General features: G+C 49.6%; 1 protein-coding gene across 3 annotated transcripts; it reads right to left on the bottom strand.

Annotated features, from left to right (window-relative positions):
• Positions 1-384: 384 nt before the first annotated feature.
• Marveld3 (MARVEL domain containing 3) lies at positions 385-14937 on the bottom strand. Of its 3 annotated transcripts, none has more exons than XM_038313292.1 (3): positions 14262-14937; positions 11881-12008; positions 385-1346 (listed from the first exon to the last, which is right to left on the bottom strand). In XM_038313292.1, exons 1-3 carry the CDS (start codon positions 14651-14653, stop codon positions 709-711), a joined length of 1158 nt encoding a protein of 385 aa, XP_038169220.1. In that variant the 5' UTR covers positions 14654-14937; the 3' UTR covers positions 385-708. The 3 variants fall into 3 exon arrangements, with proteins under 3 accessions (XP_038169220.1, XP_038169221.1, XP_038169222.1); XM_038313293.1 differs by lacking the exon at positions 385-1346 and adding an exon at positions 6292-7318; XM_038313294.1 differs by lacking the exon at positions 385-1346 and adding an exon at positions 6292-7243.
• Between the last annotated feature and the right edge of the window lie 1907 nt (positions 14938-16844).

Here is a 16844-nt window from a genome sequence, read left to right as displayed (position 1 = left end):
TTTTTACTGGGTCTGTGAAGCTGGAATCCTAAAGAGGACCATGCTAAAAGCATCTCCCTTCTTGTGTAAGTAGCCCAACCCCTCTTCCATTTCTGGAGAACTGTCATGAATGGTACCCTCTAACAACAGAGCAGCTCCCTCTGGGAAGGAGAGAGAAACAGTTACTCATTGGAACCCGACCCCACAGCTGCCAACTGCAACAGTTGCCCTTTAAAAAAATGATTCTTTTTTATTTTATGCATGAGTGTTTGCCTGCGTGTATGTACGTGCATCATGTTCGTGCTGTGCCCCTGGAGTTCAGAAGAGGAACTGTGAACTGTTGTGCCCCGAGACACGGGGGTGCTGGGAAGGGAACTAGGCCATTTAACAGCTTTTAACAGCTGAGCCATCTCTCCAGCCCTGAAAATTGCCATTCACAGCAGAGGGAGGATTTCTACTATAGCTCTCTGCACTTGCAGAATGTGTCCTCAGTCCTCAGAATTTCTTTGGCTAGTCTCCTACTTAATACTATGGCCTCACCACAGCAAGAGTCCTACCACAAGGGCATACCCAGCCTTGCCAGATGGCTTTTTTCAACAAATATGATCTCCCCTCCCCCAACAGACTTTTACAACTTAACTCTGCTCAGGTGCCTCAGGGAGCTTGGGAAATCATGGTTGTCTACTCAAGTGCTTGTAGGAGAGGAACAAAGGAGAGTTCCAGATCTCCTTAGAGCGTCTCAGACCACACATATTCTGGGACATCAATGTAATTTCTGTGCTGTTCCTGGCTGTCTTTGAAGCGCTTCTGTTCTCGGTAGCCCCGTAGGGCCAGCACCACGCTGGCAGTGTACAGAATCACCAGAAGACAAGCGAAGGTGGCTGCTGCTCCATCCGTGCCCGCCAGCTGGCAATTCATCCAGGTGAGACCCTTACGGGCATAGAGCCTCTCTCTGTTTTTGCAAGTGTCTGTGGAATTGATGCTCAGGGCAGCGTACAGGTAAAAGCCAACGCCCACACAGTAACCTACTGCAGCCAAGAGGCTAAAGGTGGCCTCCAACAGCAGCCACCTCCTAGAGAGCTTCCTTAGACTCTTGGCTCCCTTCAGTAAAACGCCCATAGTGAGGACGCCCACTCCTAGGGAAACAGCCACGCCGCCATAGATCAGGGGCGACCGCAGGATCGTGTACCGCTGGTCCAGCTGCCGAACCTGCTCCAGTTCTGTACCCTCAAAAGGGGAGTAGTAGTTATTCCCGAAGCCACTGCCGCTGGCAAAGCTGGCGCTGAATCCGGCCAGGACAAAGTAGGAAGCCACGATGCATATGAGAACCATGCCATTCAAAATCACCTCCACTATCTGCACCACACCTGGGGGAAGAGAGAGTCCGGTTTAAGGCTGCATCACTCACCAGGGCGACTAGGGATCCCCTGGCTCCGAAGGGATGACCGGCCGCACGGTTCAGCAACCTGATCAACATTCTTGGTTTTGTCTTAAAAAAAAAAAGTCATTTAAAATTCTAATGCTTGTGGTAGGATCCAGACATTGTGCATTTTAGGCAAGTGCTCTGCCATGCCGTAAAACAACAGCCCCCCAAAAATCATTGCCGGTTAGGTGGGCGGAGTGATGGCTCAGGGGTAAGAGCACCTGTAGCTCTTGCACAAGACCTGGGTTGGGTTCCCAGCACCCACACAGTAGCTCACAATCTCTGTAATTCTGCTTCCAAGGGATCCAGGTCCTCTTCTGACCTCAGAGGGTGTCAGGTATGCAAGCATTGCACATGCGAAACCCTCATATACATAAAATATATTCTTATAAAAAATCAAATATCAACCTGAAAATCTTGGGGACTTAAAAAAATTTGAAAAAAAATTTTTTTTTGGACATAAGGTCTTGCTTTGTAGCCCAGGCTGGCCTTGAACTCTCTATCTACCTGTCTCAGCCTCCCAAGTATTAGGGTTACAGGTGTACAGTACAGCAATTGTACCCTTAAAAAGAAGTAAAGTTACTTGGTAGTTCAAGGAGGAGAACCTTGAGCAGGAGGCCAGCCTGGGCTACACAATGAGAGCCAGCCTCGAAGTTTAAAAAAGGAAGAAAAAGTCCTCCCCCCTCCATCCAGGTCTAGGAAAGTGAGCATCCAAACAGGCTAGGCCTCCCCAAAGCCAGTATATGTAGTAGGATCAAAATCCAGTGCCATTGTCCTTGGTTACTGCTCTTCGGACAGGAGAGGGAGGGGAAGTAAAGGTGGGGAGGGGGAGGTAAGTGGGAGGCGGGGAGGAAGCAGAAATTTAAAAAAATAAATTAAATAAAAACTTAAAAAAATTTAAAAATTATTAAAAAAAAAAAGGAAGAAAAACACAATAACATGATTGCAAGTCTCCTAGTGGTGGCTTTATTTGTAACAGCCGAGTGCTGGGATGACTTTGCCTTGAGCAGTGAATGGCTCATGTACCCCCATTTCCCACCCTCACCCCATCTATCTCAGGGAGTGAGAGGCAGCAACCTGGGTGAATTCCAAAGTATTTATGAGTGGGGGAGGGGGAGTTCTGCTCTCAAAAGGTTACATGATTCCGTCTGTGGAGCGGTCTCAGTGGGACAGAATGCGGCACTTGTGGCACACGGCAGTGACGGGGACGGGCTAAGTGGGGTACGAGGAAGAGAATGGGTGCGGCTGTGAAGGCACAGCACTAGCGGGGGGCTGCTGGGATGGAATGTTTCTGGGCGTCCTTGTGGTGAGCACGCTAATGATGAAGCGGCACAGGGATGAGTCTATGTGTGTGTGTGGGGGAATCGGGAGGCAGCGGCGGTGGGGGGGGGGCTGGTGAGAGCTACCCAGCTCTGAAGATCACCACTTTCTTGGGCCCCCGCTATCCTCATTCAAGACACACAAGTGCGGGAAAACTACCGAAGGGGACGAAAGGCCGCCCTGTGCAGCCCTGTGACTTCTTGTGAAATTTCAAATGAAAAGTCTGAAAAAACCATTACTGTCATGAAGTATAAACTGAAATGTCTCGTTCATGTTCTCCACGCCCCCCAGTACAGTCTTGCTGTGTAGCCCAGATGGTCTCAAACTCTCACCCGGCCTCCACGACTCCCAGCATTTTCTTAACTTCCTAACAATCTTTGCTTCCGTGTCCTGTTCTCTGTGTGTGTGTGCATGTGTACATGATTATTGTGGTGGGAGGTTATGCATGTACACGTGTCGAGTGTCATTCCTCAGGGGTTCTTTTCTTTGAGACATGGCTGCTGCTGAGCCGGAACTTCACCAGAAAGGCTTGAGTAACTACCTACCAGTGAGTTCCAGGGGTCCACCATCTCTGCCTCCCGTCTCATCAGCTCAGGGCTGACAGGAGCCCCCCCCACCAAGAATGGCTTTTGACACATGGTCTGGGGATCTGAACTGAGGTCCTTATGATTGTTAGACAGGCTCTTTACCCACGGAGCCATCTCCTCAGCCCACTTTCCAGGCTTTCTTTACACAGATAAAAATATCCAAGTCTGGCTGCACCTTCCTTCTCCCTCCCTCCCAACACAGCGGTAGCATACACACTATCCAGCATCTTGCTTGCTGCTTTCATCTACTGTCTGCCAGCGCTATCTCTAGATCAGTTGGCCCAGGGGCCACGGCATTTGTTATGTGACTTCTGGCTCAGTTGTATGGATGGACCAGCTGGCTCAACCAGGTTTCTACAGACAAATACTTGGGCTGTTCGCATGTAGGGAACTTCTTAGCCATCTGGAAGATCTGCAGATTCCTCAAAGCACTGAGAGTCAACATGTGGGCCAAGACTGACAGCCTCTTGTCTGCTGGTTGTCCCTGTCACTGACCCTTGCAGACGCTGCAGGCTGGATTTCTGGAGGTTTGATTAGCATCCTCCTGGGGTGCAGAGGCGAGAACCTCAAATTCGAATACCAGATTCCATTGTCTGCTCTTTACTGATATAATCTTGCCTCGCCCCCACTCACTGAAGTCCTTTCAAGTTGTAGGCATTTTGTTTGGTGAATGAAGACAAGACTTCCAGCCTCACCCACCTCCCTCCCTCCCAGGCCTTTGGGAGGGGTCAAGTGGAAGGGAGAACAGCCACACACACACACACACACACACACACACACACACACACACCCGTTGCAGCTTCTGCACTGGAAGATTCCACTGAGGATTAAAAGCATCTGACCAAGGAACAAAGCTGGCTTTTTCTCAAGGGTGTTCGCTAAACGACACATTTTAGCAACTCTTTATAAAGCGTTTATGTTTAAGTTACGAATAATCAGAGATGGTGTATACGGGAGACTATGGATATGTGATATGCAAATACCATGCCATTTTTAATACAGGAGACCAGAGCATGCTCAGATTTGAATACTGAAGGGGGCTCTGGGACCAATCTCCACGGACACTGACACATGACTGAAATTCCTTGAGAATCATAAATGAGTGGTAAGGCATCTCTGTAATATTCTAAAATGGGAGAAGACAAGGAGAGAATTCTGGAAAAGTGCTGTTTCCCAGAGATTAGGACAGCTATGCATTGCACTAACGGGCACCATGTTTAGCACGGAGGCAGTTAAGGGGCAGCAGCCTTACAATCCTCAGGCGCAGCCAGCTGAGCTTATCTTCTGCAGGCCCACGTGAATTCCTGAAAAGCCAGGGGACACACACAGCAGCGTGGGGATCTGAGAGTTGAGAAACTGTATTGCTCTTATTTAAAATTCAACATAAGATTCAAACTGCCCACTCTTCAGCCAGGCTCTGTAACCAGCCCAGATGGGGGAGCAGCTGTCTCCCACACGCCACGTCTTTCCCCACCCTGATTTCCCTTCTGTCAGCATGTAGAAACAGAAACACTGTACTGCTACAAGAGATGGGAAACATGACCCCCTTTCCTTCTGGTACACAAAGCACACATCTCTTGGCTGAAGTGGTAGAGATCTAGTCTTCCATGTCTTCTAGGTGCCGTGATGACAGGATCTATTGCAGGAATACGACTGCAGGGATTATTCCCGACACCAACTAGCCCAACCTGATAGCTAAACTACCTACCAGTCACAAGTATCTTTAAGCACACTGATGATGCAGAAAGATACATTAGAGAAAAAGGAAAAAAAGTCAGGCGTTGCAATTTATCTCCCAATTGGGATGGTTTGGGTCTGCAGAGAGATGGCAGAGGTCTGTGGAAGCAGAGACTCTGAAGTTCCCAGATCTTTGCTGTAAACAGCAACTTTCTGAGCAAGGATAACTTTGTGGTTGACCATGTAACACTCCGCTCAATTCTCTATCTACTTCTGCCTTTGCACTGTCCCTGTTCTGAGGGGGGAAAAATCCAAGGCGAGCAAGTTGGTTTGATCTTTTTATTTTGTGAAAATAAAACAATATGTGCAGTCAAGGTATCTACAGAACAAAAAATAAAATTAAAATCTCCCCTTTTCTTTGAGCAGAATCTCTCGGTGTTCAAGGGACTTCTAACCATAGGTGGCAGAGGTGTGCGCAATTCTGTCCCGAAGCCAAAAGTGTTCGAAATCAATCAATGGCATTTAATAATGTAATGCAATGGACATAAAGAAAACCACTGCCTCCAAATTAATTTTTTCCTTTGAAATGCTTGGATTCCCATCAAGCAGAGAACGTATTTGCTTGCAACAGAATACTCTGTAATGGCCCCACGCTGGAATCCACAGAGTCCAGTCCATGAAGTTATCCGGCCAAAAGTAACACTCTTCTGTAGGGGAAAAGACTTTACATTCTTTTCTTCTGGGGAGGTCCTGACCAGTTGCGGGGCTAAGTTCTTCATACAATGGCACATTTACAAGAGGGTACAAATGCTTATTGAGAGCTCGGGGCCACGGTAAGGGGCCTGTAGAATGGTTTTTTTGCAGCTCAGTGAATTTAATCTGATTCTCTTTTCCTTATGCCATGCCCTCACCCTGAAGTTTTTCTGGGAGTGTCCCCCAGAATCCACAGAGTTGAGGAAGTGCAGGGACTACATACTCAGTGTGGAGATGCCCGGGGAAGAGAACCAAGTTTAGAACAGACAATTCAGGTGGAGATGTCTCCTGTCGATGAACTTTTCATGAGCTCTAAGGAGAAGCTTCCAATGCAATTGTCCCTGCCCTGATGTGAGGTGCCCTTCCCTTTTCTGCTGTGGGCCCTGGCCTTTACCAGCTCCTTTTTTGTTGTTGTTGTTGTTGTTGTTGTTTTTCTTTTTTAGAGACAGTGTTTCTCTGTAGTTTTGAGTCTGTCCTGGAAGTAGCTCTTGTAGACCAGGCTGGCCTCGAACTCACAGAGATCCGCTGCCTTTGCTTCCCGAGTGCTGGGATTAAAGGTGCGTACCACCACTGCTTGTTGTTGTTGTTGTTGTTGTGTTTTTTTCCCCAAATCCTTCTTTATCTGGCTTGGAGACAGGGTCTTGCTATTTATCCCAGGCTAGCCTTGAACTCATGAGTCTGCAGCCTCAGCCTTACAAGTGACAGGATTATAAGATTACAGATCTGTACCACCATGCCTGGCTCTAGTGTTCTGGGTTTTGATATATTTTTGGTTAGGTCCACATCCACAGAAGATTCCAGAAACCAGAGAAACACTTCTCCAGGCAACCAGGAGCTCAACCCAGCATACCTACACTGGCTTGGTATTCTGGAGCATTAGTGAGGTCCACATGAAAGAAGAATTCTTGTGAAAGATCATGGTTGAAAGTGCCTTCTAGCATGTATACTCGGCAGAACATTCTAGAAGTCTAAAACTCAAGCATTTCTGCGGGCTTCTCCTTCAGCTTCTTGACTTTTCGGTAACCCCTAAAGGCCAGGACAGCTCCCACGGCAAAGACCACAATGCCCATGGCGGCAAAGACTCCTGCTCCTATGTCTCCCCCATGCATACCGCAGCTGAAGCCACTGTAACCTTTGCTCTGGTACAGGGCCTCCCTCTCCTTACACACATCTGAGCTGTAGGCAGCAGAGAGGTGCTGGAAGAAGAAGTACGAGGCCGGGATGTACGCCCCAGCGATGAGCACATCCATCAAGCCCTCGATCACCAGCCACGGCGGACAGTGCCACGGGACCCGCAGGATACCCCCGAGGATGAGGAGACAGGAGAAGGTCATGAGGGCTCCACTGTAGGCCATTGCTGCAGTAACCGTGGGCAGCTTGAGCTGATAGAATTGAACATCCAGCTGCTGGGCTTTCTCCCCGTCAGCACCACTGAAGCCACTATAAGCCCCTCCGTACTGGTAGTAGTAAATCCCGCCCAGGCTGGTGATGCCTGTGTAGCCCCCTGTGGAGTTGTAAGAGACAGAGCTGCAGGCCAAGATCAACAAGTTGAGCAGAACCTCCAGCATCTGGCAGCAGGCTGTAAGGAGAGGGCGTTACTGTTTCGAGATGCTGTCTTTGCACCAGGAGGCTCTCACTACCCTTCCTGCCGGTTCCTTCTGCCCACAGTGGGCAGCGAGTGTCGGCTGCACAGCTAGTGTGAGGTGGTAGCACGAATGCTTTTGTGAAATTCTTTTGACTGAAAAGCATAACACTCAAAAAAGCCACATAGGGCTAAGTGGTGGTGGTGCACACATTTAATCCCAGTAGTCAGGGGGCAGAGTCAGGTGGATCTCTGAGTTCAAGGCCAACCTGGTTTAAAGGGTGACTTTCAGGACAGCCAGAGCCACACACAGAAAAACCCTGCTTTGAAAAACAAAACCAAAAAGCCAAGCAGGGATGGCTGTCAGTAAAGAGCTTGCCTTCTAAGCATGAGAACTAGATCCCAGCACCCATGTAAAATACTAGGCATGGTGGCACCTGACTATAACTCCAGTACTGGGAGGCAGAGGCAGGAAGGTCAGGAGTTCTTGGCCAGCCTTAACTCCATAGTAAATTTGAGACTAGCCTGGACTATATGAGCTCTACCCCCTCTATACATACACATGTCCCCCCATCTCAGGAAATCTGTTTTAATTCTAAATATATTTTTATATCTCTGTAAACATAATCTACTTTAGATTTATCTTTAATTTTTATTATTTACACATGTCAGTATATGTACATGTGCTCAAAAGCCAGAAGATGTCAGATATCCTGGCGCTTAGTTACAGACATTTGTGAGCTGCCGGATGTGGTGCGCAGCCAAAGACGGGTCCTTATCATAGAGCAGCAAGCGCTGTTACCCCTGAGCCATCTCCCCAGCCCTACCTCAGGACTTTAAAAGATGTAGAGATCACTATAATGGTTTCAATTAATTTGAAGCAGTTTCACCATGGAGAACAGGTTAGCCTGGAACTCTGGATCCTTCTGCTTTAGTTTCTCGGGTGCCATCATTCCTGGCGTCATCATGAATTTAAACAATTCAATGGCACGAAGGGACATCTAGATTTCTCCAGTGCATTGCTATGTGACAAACATTATTTTGTGGTACTAGGGATGGGAGCCCAGGGACTCACATGTACTTCACCTCCTGCCAGAGAGAATTTCCTAATGGAACACCCGAAGGGCTGGAGCCTCATGGAGTTCCTGCCTCCTCTGTTAGGCTCAGTAGATCCACAAAAGGATGAGCAGGGCTGTGCAGACCAAGTGGCATCCTTGAAACAGAGGCCCGAGGCTCACAGGCCTTCACGGGCTTTCCCCTGATACTGGAGCCCAAGATCAGCAGTTCAACGTCTGGCTCAGGCCAAGTCTCCAGACCCCCTTGCAAGTCAGCCCCCTTTGAACCAGCTGCACTTTGGAATCCTGACATAACCTCAGTACAGGCCAGTTCTCTATTAGGGCATCAATTATTCAAAAGGAGAGATTCAAAATTACAAATTAGAAAAAGATCGCACATGAGTTTCTTCCATGAGCCCTTTCAGAGCACTTGAGGAATGATGTCGGAATTGTCCTCTGGCCTCCATGCACTTGCAGACATGCATGGACACACACACAGAGAAGGGGGGAAATGACTATACTAATTGTAAGAAAACTGAAAATTTTGTTTTATTTTATTTTATTTATTGAGAAAGCACTTTCCTAAAACTTGTGGTCCTCCCACCTCAGCCTCCCAAGTGCTAGAATTTCAAGTGTGTCCCATGAAGCCCAGCTTGTCTGTTTTGTTTTGAGATAGTCTATGTCACCTTGGTTGATCTAAATCATGGACTCAACTGATCCCCTCGCCCCAGCCTCCTAGATGGCTGGGGCTGCTGCTGCGTGCCTCCGTCCTGGGTGAAAGGTCAGACTTTCAAAGGTGCTTTGCATCGATGGTGGTCAAAGCTTCTAGAAAGTACAAACTGCTGCAATTTAAGAGCTAAGCTTCTGCCCAGCGGTGGTGTTGCAGCCCTGAATCCCCTGCACTCGGGAGGCAGACACGGTGGATCTTTGTGAGTTTGAGGCCAGCCTGGTCTACAAACTGAGTTCCAGGACAGCTGGACAGTCAGTTATATAGAGAAACCCTATCTCGAAAAACTAAAAGTTAAAAAGAAGGAGAAGGAGGAGGAGGAGGAGGAAGAGGAGGAGGAGGAGGAGGAGGAGGAGGAGGAGGAGGAAGAAGAAGAAGAAGAAGAAGAAGAAGAAGAAGAAGAAGAAGAAGAAGAAGAAGAAGAAGAAGAAGAAGAAGAAGAAGAAGAAAACGACTAAGCTTCTAAGGCCAGGGGAGAGCAAGAAAGTGGGGAGAACTGTTCCATATGCAAATGAGCTGAGACTTACATCTTCTAATCATGGAACTAGCCCTACACACCTGTCCCTCCAAACAGTCAATGAACAGAATCTACACCCACAGAGGACTGGGGTGGGGTCAAGGGAAGCCTCATGTGCAAGCCACATGCACACCTGCTTTCAATCTGATCTTTACTTCCAGCCCCTAAAGATGTCTCTATCTGTGAGTTCTTTCTTACAAAAGTGAAGCCAGCTCTCAGTACTTTCTGTCGGTCTGAGTGTTCCACTGAACTTCCTAGGGGTGAATCACAGAGCAGACTTCAGAGTGTCCCCAGAGGGCCACAGGGTGCCTTGTGTACTGGGAGGAGTGCAATGACATGATTTCACTGCCAAAGAAAAAGCCACAAAGGATCCACTCCACTGTGGACTTAGATGCCTTCAGGTGACCTGCATCGAGGCTTGTCTTCCTGCTCCAGCCAGTCCTAATGCAGAAGGCTGTCTCGGCACTTAGTGCTCGCCTGTGCACCAGTGTTCTTCACCAGCGCCCATCTGTTGCTTTCTGAGGGCAGAACCATCTTCAAGCTTTCCAACAGACCAGGACTTCCATACCCAACCGCCAGACTCAAAGTCAAAGAGCCAGAAGCAATCAAATCTAAATCTAGGTGTGTTTTGGTCAGAAAGCCCAGGCCCTGCCCATGCTCTTGGTAAATCAATCACAGAAAGAAAGAAAAGAGAGGAAGGAGGGATGGAAAGAAAGAAAGAAAGAAAGAAAGAAAGAAAGAAAGAAAGAAAGAAAGAAAGAAAGAAAGAAAGAAAGAAGCCTTGTTAGCCAGCCTCAGACTTGCTCCTGTTATTTACAGCACAAGAGAAGAACATTCCGCAAGGAAACGCTTTGAGGCCTTAGGCTGGGGTTTCTGGTTTCAATTCCAGTGCCTTCCCTAATGACTGTGTGAGCTGGGTAACTTGCTGCGCCTCTCTGAGCCTGCGTTGCTGAGAGGACTGTAGACATGACTGGCAGCAGCATATGGAAACCTTTCCCATCAAAGTTCTTCATGATCCTGTAATCACTACTCCTTCGCCGTCACCTACAGCACACCTTCAGCTGTGGACTCCACCATCTCCCCCCTGTAGGCTGGGATGCTTCCTCACTTAGTCACGGGCAGCCTCAGCCGACTAACCAACCACGAGTCCCCTGCACCATCGGGTTCACCCTGACAAACCAGATTTTCCTCCTTGCTGGCAAGACCAGGACCTGGGAGGCCAGGCTGGTAGGTGGTGACTACAGTGTTAAAGGCTCCGGAAGCCCATTCTGTTTTGTCTGACACAGGGCTTCCTACAATTCGGGCTGGTCTCTGAACTCCTGGTCCTCCTGTACCACTGGCCACATGCCACCGTGCCACAATTTTTGCTTTATTTGTGTGTCTATATAGCACATGTGTTTAGGTTGGAGGACAACTTGGGGAAGTTGACTCTCTCCTTTCACCGAGTAGGTCCTAAGGCTTTAACTTGGGTCGGCAGGCTTGGCAGCAAGCACCTTTACCCCTGAGCCGTCACCCTGGCCCCATCTTTTGTTTATAATGAAAGAAAATATGAATGATGCACTCGGTGTGTGGAAGGATCACGTAGTTTTATGACACTTTTTTTTGTTTTTCTCTATGCACGAATATGACTTTTTGTTATTTGAGATAGGGTCTTGCTATGTCACCCAAGCTGTTCCAGAACTCACAGCCATCCTGCCTAAACTGGGATTACAGACATGCAAGTCACCATGCTAGGCTGTAAATTTGGTCTTAATGTAAACTCTATCCATGCTATGCATCTCAGTCAATGAGGAGTGGAAGCCAGGGCCTGACTGCTTGGCATCAGGTCTCTAAGGAGACCATCCGTTCTTGTTTGGCTTCAGGCGCAAGTTGGGTATTTGCTGGCATGACGTTCCCTCTATGGAGCTTGCTGTGCCAGAGGGGCCGCTGTCCACCACAAGCAGCTCACAGGACACCGAACATGCCAAGTTTTCCCAGGGGGCTGAGAGGTGGAAGCATGTCTGACCCAAGCTCAGAGCCAAGCGCCCTGGATAAGCTTGCGGAGCCTCATTGCCTGTTCAGACCTTCCTGTCTTTTCTTTTCTTAAGCAAGAACCCCACGCATACATGGGAATGAGAATACTAGGGACCCGGGGGGGGGGGGGGGGACGACAATTTCAATGAGCTTTGAATTCACCAACTCATACCCCTTCAACCCCTACCTTGCCTCTCCCCAAGCCATTTGCGATATAAATGGTCAGATGGGGCTCCCCAAGGCTCACCTCTCCCTGAGCACAAGTATCTGCACTGGTGGCATTCCAGGAGACCCTCGGCTTCAGACTTGTAATATTCCTCTTCCTGTCGTTCGGGCCGCGAGTGCAGGGACACATATCTCTCCGAAGCAAGTTCACTGCAACCAAGGAGCACACAGACATTAGGGACGGGATGGCAGCTCAATTTGTTTAGTATTAAGGCTTCATTTATAGTTTTAAAAAAAATACATTCATCAGTATGCAGCCTAGGCTTGCCTTAAACATGTGATCCTCCTGCCTCAGCCTCTGAAGTGCTAGGTCACAGGTATGGGCTATCATGAACTCTCAACTCAGTAAGGAACTTGGCCTTGAGCCCCTGATTCTCTTGCCCCCACCTTCCAAGTGCTGGGATTGTAGTTATATACCACCACACCCAGCCAGGCTACTTTGGAGAGCTGTCATTTCTTCCTTGGCCAACCTGGCACCTTATGTCTCTTTTTGTCCTTTCTTTTGTCTAATATATGCTGGGCTCTGCCTGAGATTCAACAGGAGGCTGCATTCTACTTGTTGGATTTGGGGCGTTTTCTAGGACATAGATGTCATCTTATCTTTCTTTGGTTTGAAATCCTTAATCCATTCAACACATAGGAGGCTGTGCACACTCACAGCCTAGGTGCACTGAGGACACAGGAGGCTCTTGCACTGTGCACACTCACACCCTAGGCACCCTAAGCCAGCAGCAGTGAGCAATCCTCCACCCCTAACGAGGACCCAGGCCTCTGGTCATTGAGGAAGTTGTTTTTCTGCTTGAAACACCTTCTCTTTCTCTTCCATCTTCCTTCCACGGAACTCAGCTCTAGGCCACCTTCTTGGGATCCTGTCTATGCTTAGACAGGAGTCCAGATTTATTCTTTCCAAAGCCCAGCTTTTTCTGTAAGAACTGATTTCACATTGGGCTGCGGTCAGCTGCTTCACTGCCATCTTCCCGCATCGGACTCTGAACCCTGACAGTAAATTACTGCATCCCAGCCCCTGTATCCCCTCCTTCCAATAAATGCTTACAAGGACAGAGAGAAGCTGCCCTTTGGCCTCAACCCTTTAAATAAGCAACAAGCAAATGCATTTCTTTTGTTCACTTTGGGGTGAGGTGGGGTAACCAGGGCTCTGGTTTATAAGGAAGCTTACAAATGAACTTCTTTTTTCTACTCCTGTGGATGCAGTTCAGTCAGGGAAACAATAGCTGGTGTCAAAGATTGAAAGAGCAGACCGAATCTGGGCGTAGCTTTTGTACTGAATGCTAGTTGGTATTAGATAGTGTAACATAAACTCATGATAGCAGGCTTTCCCAAGGCTAACAGCAGAGGCCGGGTATCCCAACAGGACCTAGCAGCAGCTAAAAGGGTTGTCTCCAGGGAAAAGAACGCCCACAGTTCTGACTACGGCCCAGACCTGCTTGCAAGAGAGACGGGAGCTGAAATGATAATGACAAGACCATGCCTTTGATAGGGATGCTTAGACACGCTGAGACTGCCAGGACATAGATGTCATCCCATCTTCTTTGGTTTGAAATCCTTAAACCTTTCACCAATGCACTGCGCGCGCGCACACACACACCACACGATGAAACATCCAGTCCCACCCAAGGGCCGTTTTCTTTGGTTTGGTCATCAGGGGCAACATCTCTTTTATTCCATCCCACTCACTCTGCAGAGCCCAGCTCCTTGTCTGCACATAGGATAACATCAGTGGAACTGGATGGCGCGCTGACTCTCTAGGAGGGGGTGTGGTGACCAGGCCACCTGTGATCCTCCTTCCTGTCCCCATTCACAAACCTTCCAGAACACAGGTGTTTAGGGGACTTCAGAGTCCTACGGGTGAAGTTCGTTCATTCAGGAGGGTGGGGTTTAAGCAAACATAAGATTTGAAAGAAGCGGCTTGGAAAGACCTCACTGATGAAGGGGTTACAAACCCACTCGAGAACTTCAGGTGGTCTTGATTTCTAGTTTTAAAAGCGCAGCTTCTGCCATATGGCCTTGGCAGGAGGGGCAAGTCCAGCTATTAACTCTTCTTGAGGTAACTTTGTTTACCTCCCCCCTCCCGGCCCCGCCGAGCCCCGACACCTGAAAACTGGACTTTGAAACGTATGGAGGGCTAACTTGAGAAATGGGTGTAAGCGTAAGTCATGGGGCCACTTGAGTGTAGCTTCCAGCGAGCCCCACCCACCTAGCCTTCTAAACCGTTCCGGTTTCGGTCCTGAAACTTTCTTCCCCTGGTTCCAGGACCTTCCATTTTTCTTTTGGTAATCAAGTTCAAACAAAGGCTTGGGGACTTCGTGGAGTCACCCCCAAGCGCCGGCTAGGATAGGTAGCCTACGAGGCACGATCCGGGTCCCCAGCAGGTACACCCCTCACCTGTCCAACCCGCGGCGCCCGAGGCCCTGCTTCCGCGGCGGCTCCGGGCCCCCCCAGGGCGCGGGCCTGGGGGTCGAGGCTGTGTCCCAGCTGGGCACCCAGGGCTCGGGCCGCGCACGGCTTTGGCGGGGCCTGTCCCAGGTTCTTTGTTCAGCTGCACGATGGCCCGCGTCCCTGTGTCCGTCCTGGCGCGTGTCTCGGTCCGTCCTCCTTTCCCTGCCCGTTCGACGGTCCCCGTTTCCTCTCACGTCACCGTTCCTTTCCCTGTGTCTGTCCCCGGCTCTGTCCCGCGGCCGCTCGACGTGGCGGTCTCGGTCCGGGTGTGGGCGCCGGTCTGGGTCTCGCTCCCTCGGACGGGCCCGGGGCTCGCGAGTCCCCAAAGGATCTTCCATGGCCCGGTTCCTGTCCCCGCCCGGAAACGACCCGAGGGCAACAACCAACCACAAGTTTCCCAGGCAGGTGTTCAGGGCTTAAGGACTGGGCGGCGGCAACTCACCTGAGCGCACGCGCACTCGCCCTCGGGCATCCCGAGAGGGCGCAACTGCCCCTGGCCGCCAGGGGGCAATCGTGGTGACCAGCAGAGGAGGTGGGGATTGAGGTGGGGGAAGAGAGTCTTGTCGAAATAGTTGTCAGTCCCAGGTGTTAGGGGATTAACAAAGGTAAGTGACCCAGAGAGCAGGTGGTGTGGCCAAATCAGCTCAGCCTTCAAATGCTTTCTGTTTTTTAGGAGAGACGTCAGGAAGCCAGACCAATCATCTAGGTATTTACTTTCGTGGTACTGGGCTTTAATCCCAGGGCCTTGCATGTCTAGGTAAGTGTGCTACTGGGCAATACCCCCAGTTCCAAAGATCATTAAACCCACTAAGACAGTTTCGTGCTACTGGGCATGTGTTTGAGCCTTCTGATAGAGGACTTAACAGTGGGAGGAGTTGGTAACATTGCTACTCTAAAGTTGGGTGGAGTGACCCCACTTCCATCTGCCAGTAGTCCCCAGTGAAGCCAGCAGTGGTTATTTCCTGTTGACCAACGTACAAAACGTCTTGGGTTTGTACCCCCGAGTGTACCCATGAACTCAACCATTCATCCTTCTTCTTAGCCAGCCAGCCAGCCAGCCAGCCAGCCAGCCAGCCAGCCAGCCATACCCACTCACTCTTCCAACCTCTCATCCACTGTTCCCCTCCCTTCTTAGAGAAGCTGTATTACCAGTACATCATATATGTGTGTGTGTGTATTAAAAGAAAGAGCAAAAAAGGAAAAGAAAAAACTTCTATTCATAATTGTCAGTCTTTAATTTTGCCAAGCAAAGACATTTGAAAACCCAGGAACCTGGCTTCTGTTTGTGCTTTCAGCAAGTGTGCTGGAGCACCCAACTCAGCAGGTGCCGGAGAAGCTGCAGGGAAGTCCCCTTGGACAGAGAACTCCAGCGTGTGCTGGGCAAGAAGGTGGAAAGGCAATGTTCTGTGTGGAACGAGGAATTGGTGACTCCGGGAGTTATTCTTAAATTGTGCTTTTCAAGTCATTGGAGTTTGAGGGAATGCCTGCTTGGAGACCCACTCTGACTGTTGATCTGACCCCTGTTTCCAAATGTGAGTCTGGTGACATCCCCTGTGCCTCCAGACTTCACCATGGTGCCTGGGGCTGAGCACATGCTCCAGCTGGACTGAGAGATGTCCCTCTGGTGGGCTCTGAAGAAGGGTCATAGCAGCAGGCAGTGTCTTTCCTGAGCTTTAATATAGGACTGTCTTGGCATTTCATTCCTCATAGCTGGACGTACAGCCCTGTGGCTCCCACCCATGGAGAATGGGTGCTGGGGGCAGCTGGAAGTCTTTGTGATCCCCTAAAGAGTTGTCACTGTTGGCTCATCCATGCCGTTTCAACTCTGCTTTGAGAATGTTAGAAACTGGCTTCCTGGCCATTTCTGTAGAGGCTTTGCTGTCCAGTTCTATGTCAGCTTCTGCCAATGTCACCACCAAGGCTACAGGATGCAGAGTTAGAGCCTTACAAACTCCAGAGGACTGCCCTTTCTCACCCCTGCATCCATCCGTGGCTCCATCACCATCATGCAGAACGTTAATCTCTGAAATACCTTTCCAGCTCCAACTCAGTAGTCTAAAACGCGAGCCAGGTATCACTGGGGGGGGGGGGGAAGCACATCTTCAGTTCCAGCCTGTGATCTCCATAAATTACGCATTGGAAGGCTGAAGCAGGAGGATTGCCAGTGTGAGACCACTCTTGTCTATACAGTGAGCTCCAGGCTAGCCAGGGCTACTTAGCAAAATACTGTCTCAAAAAAGGGGGTTGTGAGCTGGGCGGTGGTGGCGCACGCCTTTAATCCCAGCACTCGGGAGGCAGAGGCAGGCGGATCTCTGAGTTCGAGGCCAGCCTGGTCTACAAGAGCTAGCTCCAGGACAGGCTCTAAAGCTGCAGAGAAGCCCTGTCTCGAAAAACCCCAAAAAAGGGGGGGGGTTGTGTCTCGCTGGTAGCAGGCGTGTCTCAGGCCCCAGGTTCAACCCTCAATACCACCAGAAAATTACAAAGGAAATCATTGACACTGGACAGAGGAGATGCGCACTTACTGCTCAG

This window comes from Arvicola amphibius, chromosome 15, assembly GCF_903992535.2.
Source record: "Arvicola amphibius chromosome 15, mArvAmp1.2, whole genome shotgun sequence".
Lineage (NCBI taxonomy): Eukaryota > Metazoa > Chordata > Mammalia > Rodentia > Cricetidae > Arvicola > Arvicola amphibius.
This window is presented reverse-complemented; position numbering and strand designations above follow the sequence as displayed.